The 9,261-nt window shown below is 40.8% G+C and overlaps 1 protein-coding gene across 2 annotated transcripts in view; it reads right to left on the reverse strand.

Annotated features, from left to right (window-relative positions):
- Positions 1-7,549, reverse strand: part of LOC108534304 (vascular non-inflammatory molecule 2) — a 20,502-nt gene extending 12,953 nt beyond the window's left edge. The window contains exons 1-3 of one of the 2 annotated variants that reach the window (XM_017879596.1): positions 7,493-7,549; positions 1,563-1,634; positions 1,308-1,438 (exon numbers count right to left, since the gene is read on the reverse strand). In XM_017879596.1, the coding sequence (XP_017735085.1) occupies positions 1,308-1,438; positions 1,563-1,616 (185 nt within the window). In that variant the 5' untranslated portion in view covers positions 1,617-1,634; positions 7,493-7,549. Of the gene's footprint in view, positions 1-1,307; positions 1,439-1,562; positions 1,795-7,492 lie in introns of those variants that run through there. The other variant, XM_017879595.1, reaches the window with a different exon arrangement.
- Between the last annotated feature and the right edge of the window lie 1,712 nt (positions 7,550-9,261).

The raw sequence follows: 9,261 nt of genomic DNA on the forward strand, positions 1-9,261 counted from the left end.
GCTCACTGCAAGCTCCGCCTCCCGGGTTTACGCCATTCTCCTGCCTCAGCCTCCTGAGTAGCTGGGACTACAGGTGCCCGCCACCTCGCCCGGCTAGTTTTTGTATTTTTAGTAGAGAGGGGGTTTCACTGTGTTAGCCAGGATGGTCTCGATCTCCTGACCTCGTGATCCGCCCGTCTCAGCCTCCCAAAGTGCTGGGATTACAGGCTTGAGCCACCGCGCCCGGCCAGTACCTCCCATCTTTAAAAAATAAAATTAAAACTCCTTTTGACCATTCCAAACATGCCTTTCCAAATACTGCTTTAATCCTCAGCTCTCTCTTAAAGCAAAACTCCTCAAAAGATCAGTCCCCCTTGCCGTTGCCAGTTCCTCCTCTCCCATCCTCTTTTAGAGCATTCCAACTTTTATCTCTATCACCCAAACTCTTACTAATGCCACCAGTGACCCCCACATTTTACCTGATCTCATCTTGACTTTTCAATAGCAGTTGGCACAGTTAATTACACATCTTTCTGGAAACACCTCACTTTGTTGGACCCACCCTCTCATTTTCCTGTTTATTGGTTGCTCTTCTTCGACTCTTCTGCTGGTTCCTCCTTTTCTCCCGAGTCTAAACACTAGAATTTCCTAAGGCTCAAGCCTCATACCTATACTCTTTGCTAACTCACTTCCACAGGGGAACTCATCATGGTGTTTAAAACCATCTATATGCTGACGTCTGATCTTCTATCTCCAGATATAATTTTGTCTTTTCATGCCAGACTTGTCTATGCAACCTCCAGGATGACAGTAGGACTTAGATTTTTAATATATATTAGAAGGTTTCTAGATAACCATTTCCCAGGAAAATTAGCTTTGTGAGCCTAGGAAAACACAGTTTCAAAGCATAAGATCTTATGATTCACTTGAAAATACATGGTGAAATCTTTCTGCCTAGGAAGCAACTCTGGGATGGAGAGACTCTATGACACTGAAAGGGTGTCCCCTCAGCAGAGGACTTGGAATGTATTCCTAACACAATCCACTGTCTACTTCAGAAATTAAGTTGCTACTTGTATCTATGAGATCCTCTTCCCTTAGTTTTTCTTGCAGTAATACGCTATTTACATATTTTTCGAAATGTAATAAAGATTTTAATCACAAACGATTGTTAAATAGTATCTAAGATTTTAAAATCTGATATTGAGATAAATATAACCATAATACATACCACATATATGATAATTCAAGAGCAATCATTTTGCTTTGGTGAACATGCACGTTTTAGAGAGTTACTTTTGTACAAAAGACTAAGATAGTTAAAATACCTGCGGGAGTCTTGACAAGGAATCCAGTTCACCTGAGGGTCTGGGATATCCTCCAGATAAGGGAAAACAGTTTCCCTGGTAAATTCCCATCCATAAAGTGCATCTTCTGGAGTCACAATGATTCGAGCACCCTGTTCAAAACAAGTGAAATAAAAATGATTTTTCCATGTACAACACAGACAATTCAACCCTCTCATCTTCCACCAGTTCCCGTGCCCCTCGTATACATTATGATTAGCAGAAATAAGAGAATACCTGCTCGGCTGCCTGCTTGATCGCTTTCTCCAGAATGTCTATATTCTTGTTCATGAGATTCAAGGCATCCTCCTGAGAAACGGGTGTTTTTGTTTTATTTGGCAAAATGATAGCATGTTCATACACTGCAGCTATAAAACTGTCCTGAGTACCAACCTGCAGGGTTATTAGGGCAAAAACTGCCACAGAGGTTGGAAAAGAGGAAGTGACCATGGCCAAGGTTTAGTGATTTCTGAAAGTAAAAATAACATTCACGTAGTCTTTACAGGGGGAAGAATGTTTGCATAACATGTGGCTGCCAGTTACTGGCCTTTTACTCTATTATCTTTTTTTTTTTTTTTTTTTTTTTTTTTTTTTGAGGCACAGTTTGCTCTGTCACCTAGGCTGGAGTGTACTGGAGTGATCTCAGCTCACTGCAACCTCCGCCTCCCAGGTTCAAGCGATTGTCCTTCCTCAGTCTCCCGAGCAGCCAGAACTATAGGCGCACACCACCACACCCAGCTAATTTTTGTATTTTTAGTAGAGATGGGGCTTCACCATATTGGCCAGATTGGCCTCAAACTCCTGACCTTGTGGTCCATCCATCTCGGCCTCCCAGAGTGCTGGGATTACAGGCGTGAGCCACCGCACCTGGCCTATTTTATAATCTTAAAGAACACAATATGTCTGACCACTTTTAAAGAAAGAAAAATTGCAGTTCATTTAAGACAATCAGAAAGTATTACAGGGATTGAACAGCATGTACTATTAAGATTTAACGTTGAATTTCCAAAAGACACCCGAATTCAAATATAGAACAATTCCAGCTTTTATTAGTAGAAACTCATAACTAAATTAACTCTCATGTAAAAAAATCACATCACAGCAAATATCTCATTTATTAAATTTTAAAATTGACAACAATTTTTGGTTCTGTTGAGTCACTAACATCATGTTTATTTTTAGATGAGGGAAAAAAATTAAATACTAACTACTAAGAAAATGTATCACAGAACAATATTGAGAACAAAATTTACCCAAATCTACATTCTGACTTACTTATTGCTGTTAAGGACTGAAAACCTGTGCTCCAGAAAAGCAGAATTTTGTGACTGGTTTGTTCATTGCTGTATAGTTAGTGCCTATAGCACCAATACCCTCAGGCACCTAGGCCAGAGGAGGAATCTCTGCTCAGGGGCCCCAGACCTCAGGAGACTCTACTTCTTTCCTTCTTTCTCTCTTTCACCCTTCCCTCCCCCTCCTCCCCCGCTCCTCCTCCTCCTCTTCCTCCTTCTTCTTCCTCCCTCCCCACCCCCTGCTTTGGAGGAAGATGCCAAGGAAGGGGAAGTGTCCAGGACTGGTGATAAAGATCATCTGAGTTGTAATAAAGAGAAGATGTAACTTTCATTTTTGTTAGCAGCAAATAACAACAATGAGTTTAAAAACAATGCTAACAGGTCAGATGCGGTGGCTCACGCCTGTAATCCCAGCACTTTGGGAGGCCGAGTCAGGCAGATCACCTGAGGTCAGGAGTTCAAGACCAGCCTGGCCAACATAGTGAAACCCCATCTCTACTAAAAACACAGAAAGTAGCTGGACGTGGTGGTGGGCGCCTGTAATCCCAGCTACTTGGGAGGCTGAGGCAGGAGAATCACTGGAACCCGGGAGGCGGAGGTTGCAGTGAGCTGAGATCACACCATTGCGCTCCAGAAAAAAACCTTAACAACAAATATAGGATGTGATCTTGGATGCCTTCTTAGGACATCAATATTCTCCCTTCCCCAGGCCCAATCCTACCAGATAAAGGGTTTGTTTTATGTTTATCCAGTCCTTTGGTAAAAGTCACAGAAATGCTTTTAGACAGCATAGAAGAGTAGGTACAAATAAACAAAGTTTATTCTGTGCTTCACTTCATACTGAGGTAAATTCTTTGTTAAGAATGGAACCTAGGGGCTATAAATAAGATCTGCTCATATTTTCTGCTTTGAATAGAAGTTTCTTTTTTTTTTTTTTTTTGAGACGGAGTCTTGCTCTGCCGCCCAGGCTGGAGTGCGGTGGCCGGCTCTCAGCTCACTGCAAGCTCCGCCTCCCGGGTTGACGCCATTCTCCTGTCTCAGCCTCCCGAGTAGCTGGGACTACAGGCGCCCGCCTCGTCGCCCGGCTGGTTTTTTGTATTTTTTAGTAGAGACGGGGTTTCACCGTATTAGCCAGGATGGTCTCGATCTCCTGACCTCGTGATCCGCCCGTCTCGGCCTCCCAAAGTGCTGGGATTACAGGCTTGAGCCACCGCGCCCGGCCCTGAATAGAAGTTTCTATTAAAGGAATAACTTTTCTTATCTCTATAGAGCAGAAAACTAAAAATAATTTCAGGAAAAATGGTTAAGCCCTTTTGTGGAAAATGCAAAGGGATAGATGTTTTTATGAATTTTTAGCAGATTGTATAACAGACTTAGTATACAACCGTACTACATAGTGTATATATAATTAGTAAATTAGCATAGGTGACTGGTATATAATAGATTATGAGTGCCGTTAGAGTTTAGAAATCATGTAACCCAAATGCCCACTTATTACAGGATAGCAATCTGAGGCATAGAGAGCTAGAGTGACAGAGCAGGATGTGCCGCTTCTCATTCCTGATTCCAGAGTCTTTCCTTTATACCCAAAACAGCACACGTGTCTATCCTCTGTTTTAATGTCTGCAACTGAGTGTCTGAACACTCGTGCCTTTGGGGTTATTTTTTGGTTTTTGTTTTTTTGTTTTGAGACAGAGTCTTGCTGTGTTGCTCAGGCTGGAGTGCAGTGGTATGATCATGGTTCACTTCAGCCTCCACCTCCTGGACTCAAGTGAGTCCACCTCAGCCTTCCTAGCAGCTGGAACGCCAGGTATGCACCAACATGTCAAACTAATTTTTGTTATTTTTGTAGAGAGGGAGTTTTACCATGTTGCCCAGGCTTGTTTCAAACTCCTGGGCTCAAGCAATCCACCCACTTTGGCTTCCGAAAGTGCTGAGATTATAGGTGTGAGCCACCGCAGCCAGCCACTCATGTTTTTTAAAGAACCCAATTCAAAATGATCACCTTAGGAAGACGATAGGCAAATGTGCTATATGCTAAAGAAATTTCTGATGCAGTTGATGCCTAATAAAAACAACAAAGCTCTTCCATCTCCGTAAGTACAATTTTGGCCATGACCTACCTTCATTGATCTAGTATCACCAATTAGTAATACTTCCTTGTCTCTTTTGCTTGGAAGTAGTCAGGTAAGCTGATGAGAAGGAGTTAACAGTTTTAAAATTTTGGCAGTAGAAGTGGGGACAATCATATCTGTTATTGTGTTCCCAAATCTGGATGTTTTTCTCTGTCCTTGGTTGTAAAAGGTAGAAATGATGTTGATTAGAGTTTTGTTTTTTTGTTTATTTGTTTGTTTGGCTAACAGGGAAAGGGAAAATCACTTCTGATATAAAATCAAGATGACCAAATTCCCTCCTTTGTTTTTTATTTGCAGCATCTAAAAATTGTCTCATAGAATCTGAGAATCTGAGTAACAAAGGTAATTGCAAAAAAGAATCAGAAGGTAGTAAATTAAGGAGCAATTTAAATATAGGAAAATCCCTGAGATGTAAAGAAAACATTTGCCATAGAGGTCATTGATATTGTTTTAAATCTTCAGAAGTAAAAAACCAAATCCAGGACATACAATTTCAAGAGTTGACTCTTCATAAAGATGATTGATGAGATAAGGCTTAAAATTTTTAGTTTAACTGAGTTATAAGTTAAAGTAAGGTTATTTTTGCCACAGGAAACATTGATTAATTGTAATTTGCTGTTAAAAGAGCCTGCTTCCTAATTTGTCATTTTGTGATTAACGAACTTAGCTAAAAAGGTAAAAGTTAAAAGCAATTAAAATTATTTGGTCAAAGAGTCACTATAAAAAACAGTAACTGGGTGGGCGCAGTGGCTCATGGCTGTAATCCCAGCACTTTGGGAGGCCGAGGCGGGCCAATCATTTGAGGTCAGGAGTTTTGAGTCCAGCCTGTCTGATATGGTGAAACCCAGTCTCTACTAAAAATGTAAAACCTAGCTGGGCATGGTGGCAGATGCCTGTAATCCCAGCTACTCGGGAGGCTGAGGCGGGAGAATTGCTTGAACCCAGGAGGCGGAGGTTGCAGTGAGTTGAGATTGCGCCATTGCACTCCAGCCTGGGCGACAGAGTGAGACTCTGTCTCAAAAATAAAGAACAAACAAGCAAATGAAAAACAGTAATAGCTCAAATATTTGTTTCTAATTGTGAATCTGATCATCTGTTAGAATAATATTCAATTAGGCTAAGTTTTAAGTCAGTAATTTTAAAAACCTCATTTTTTTCCCACTTTCTCAAGAGTAAGTATAGAGGTGTAGTTTCCACTTTGCACCACTTCTTTGGACCGCTATTTCTCATCTAAACATTTAGGTAATCATACCTGCTCTATCTCCTAAAGATGTATGAAAGTCCTCTGTAAGACTATGATGCAGATGACAATAATTAACAAAAGTGAGTGACTATTTAGTAATATAATATCCTGACTGCTTAATATTATATCATTGTTAGACCCACAGAACTACTGTTGTTCAATTAAAATTCTAGTCTATTTGGATGACCCTGCTGAAGAACTACTGGAATGAAATGGGGTTGACAGGGTACCTGCATCAACTCCTGATTCATGCTAAACCCAGTGTGGTAGAAGAACCGCAGTGGGGTAGCAAAGGCGAAACAAGAAAACCAAGGAACTCAACCCCAGGAAGGAGAGGAGCTGCTCCAGGCTCTGACACTGGCTGCTGGACTTACTGTTCTATCCCTTCTCCTGGATGCAAAATGACAGTGAACTGAGAAACAAAGAGTGGGAAACAGCATGTATCATTATCAATGACATTCTCATAAGCAGCAAGGGTGATATGTCAAAATAAGAATAAGAAGCAACAGTAGACAGAAAAGCCAGGCTCCAATGTTAAAACTGTTTCTCTTAATATTGTATACCAAAAAAGTACAATACTGTATCCAAAAAAAGTACTTAATGGCAAAGAAAAAAGTTTCTGTCCCTACACCATTAGAGTATTGCATATGACTTTAGCGAGACTGAGTCAGCCCCTGTAAAAGGAAAGGTTGGCTTGAAGAGAACTAGCTTGCACTTTAACCATCTTTGGGGGCCAGGTCTCATTCAGATGAGGTAATCCTCCAGTTTTAGAGTTGGGTGGGTGTTCAGTGCTTCAGATAGCTAACGAACACCGCTGAAACCAAGAGAAAATCTGAGAGGGTAATGATATATCACAGCCTTGGATTCTCTGAAAGCACTACTAGATGGAAATGCTTGTGCCACATGAAATTGCCAATCATCACTGTTTTCGACCTAGCAAAAGTAATTGCACACGGTTCAACCAACACGTCTGTTTTCCTCTCTCAGAAACTTAGGGCTGAAGTTGCAGAAGTCCCTTTGAGTTAGCAACATCCTCCCCCTACCTTCCGACAGCTCCTGCTTCCTTAAAATAAAATATTAACAATATTAATATCATAGTTCTACCCACTATGCCAGTCTATTAACTCTGCCAAAAGTTTCTTGCATTCACCAGCAGGTCCTTTTAAAAAATTAAAATTCTCTTGATTGAATTAAAACTTTTGGTAAAGTCGGGATGACTGTCACCACGGAAATAAATCCACAGGAACTGGATCCAAGTCACTCGTTGATTTATATAGGCAGTTGGAGAGACATACGTTTGAAAGGGTATGGTACGAAAATAACACGGAAATCTCAGACATGAAAAAAACAAGAAGACAGATTAAAAATAGAAAAGTTTATGTTTTATTGAGCAATATGAGAATGTCACAGCAATTCACCAATAATGCCACTTGTTTATTTTCAAGTGAGCAAGGAAGCAAAGAAAAATAATGTTTGCAACCCAAGATAACTACTTACAGCTTTAGTCAAGGGAGAGCCTTCCACTCCTGTGGACCTCGACTGCTTTCCTTTCCAAGGCCCCTGCTCCTCCAGTCACCCCTGGTAACTTCCTGTTTTGGTTTCACTTTCTGGGTGGGCTGTACCCTCTGAGATGACAGAGAGGAGTCCCAGCAGTCGCTGGTTCAAGGATGCTGCATCTTCAGTCAGATGCCAGGAGAAGGAGTGTCTATTTTATTCTAGCCTGGCAATTCTGAATCCTGAGCTTTTCTTTCAAGGAGCTGTATGGGCCAGATGACACAGGCCAAGAGCATTGACACAATTTCTACTGAACCAAGCTCAGCAGAAGAACCACAGCTATAGAATCAGGAGATTCTCTAGCCTATAAAGCCTAAGTTGACTCTTATATTCGTGGCATAGTCTTTCTCTTTAGCACATTATTCTTTTACTGTAATGCAGATCCCACTCTAGACTGTCCTTCAAATTAGAGAGAACTAAATTGTGTATTATCCTGCATCTAGTTATAGTGAGTTTTTTTCTCACTGTAAGTTATAAGGGTCATGGTGGCATCTGATAATAATTAACATGGACGTGGACTCTGGGGCCAGAATGGCTGGGACTGAGCTACTGCCTAACTATGTGAGTATGAGCAAGTTTTGTGCCCTCTCTGTGCCAGTTTTGTGCCCTCTCTGTGCCTCAAAATGGTGATATGTGCTGAATAATTTTTGCTGTTATTACTATTGCTTCATTCCTAGAAGATGGAGGCCCAATTACAAGGGCCATGCCCAAGGCAGCTTTGACCCATATGTGGCTGACATACCCGCCTGTCCGTGGTTACTGTCTTGTTAAAAGAATGTCAATGCATCTACTTCTTTATTTTTTCATTGTTCTGTCTGTCTCCACAAAGTCTTTCAAGTTTCCTCTCTTCCAGGTCAACCTGATCTGAATGGTTTCTCCTAAAATTATGAACTTAAATTCTGTTTCTACTTGCTAATCTTGATGGCATTCCCTCCAATCGTACCATAGATTCTCTTTCTGATCAAAAGCTTTCACTCCACCTATTTCATGCACCATTCTATTTTTTAAAAAACATGCCAAACAACCTGCTGTGTAACTGGATTACTCACACGTTGCTGTTGGGAATGTAGGATGGTATAGCCACTCTAGAAAACAGCTTAGCAGCTCCCTGAAAAGTGAATCATGGCTCCACTCCTTTCCCTCTCTGGGTGGCAGCCAGGCAGAGAGGCAGGGCAAGATCATAGCACCTCCTTTACCCTCCTTATCCTTCCTCTGGGGATGCCTGACAGGATAGGAATTTAGAGGTCCCAGTAGGGGAAGAAATTCTTTATGAGTTATTTCTTCAGTTTCTTGTAAGCTAAACCATTAACCACAGTGACTACATGCAAAAACAGAATAATGGAAGCCTGGCATCTGTCTACGTTTTTTAAACACCCCAAAATGTGAGTCTTATGCCACAGTTCTACTGAATGGAGTTTGTTTATATGGAAAGATCAATTCATGAACAATATCAAATTGGAAATTCTCACTCTTCTGAATCATCTCGCCAAAGTTTTCAGTGCTATGTTACGAGAAATTCCTACAGCTATATGAATGAAGAAGCTGTGGGCAGATCTTAAGATAAATTAAGATAATTTAAGATATTAAAGATAAATTTAATAAATGTATTATTAAGATAAATTCTTAATTTTCAGTTATATGAATGAAGAAGCTGTGGGCAGATCCTTCTTTCCCATGCAGTTTTTTCCAATTAATAATGTTGCTTTACCACT

This window comes from Rhinopithecus bieti, unplaced genomic scaffold, assembly GCF_001698545.2.
Source record: "Rhinopithecus bieti isolate Rb0 unplaced genomic scaffold, ASM169854v2 scaffold_10612, whole genome shotgun sequence".
Classification (NCBI taxonomy): domain Eukaryota; kingdom Metazoa; phylum Chordata; class Mammalia; order Primates; family Cercopithecidae; genus Rhinopithecus; species Rhinopithecus bieti.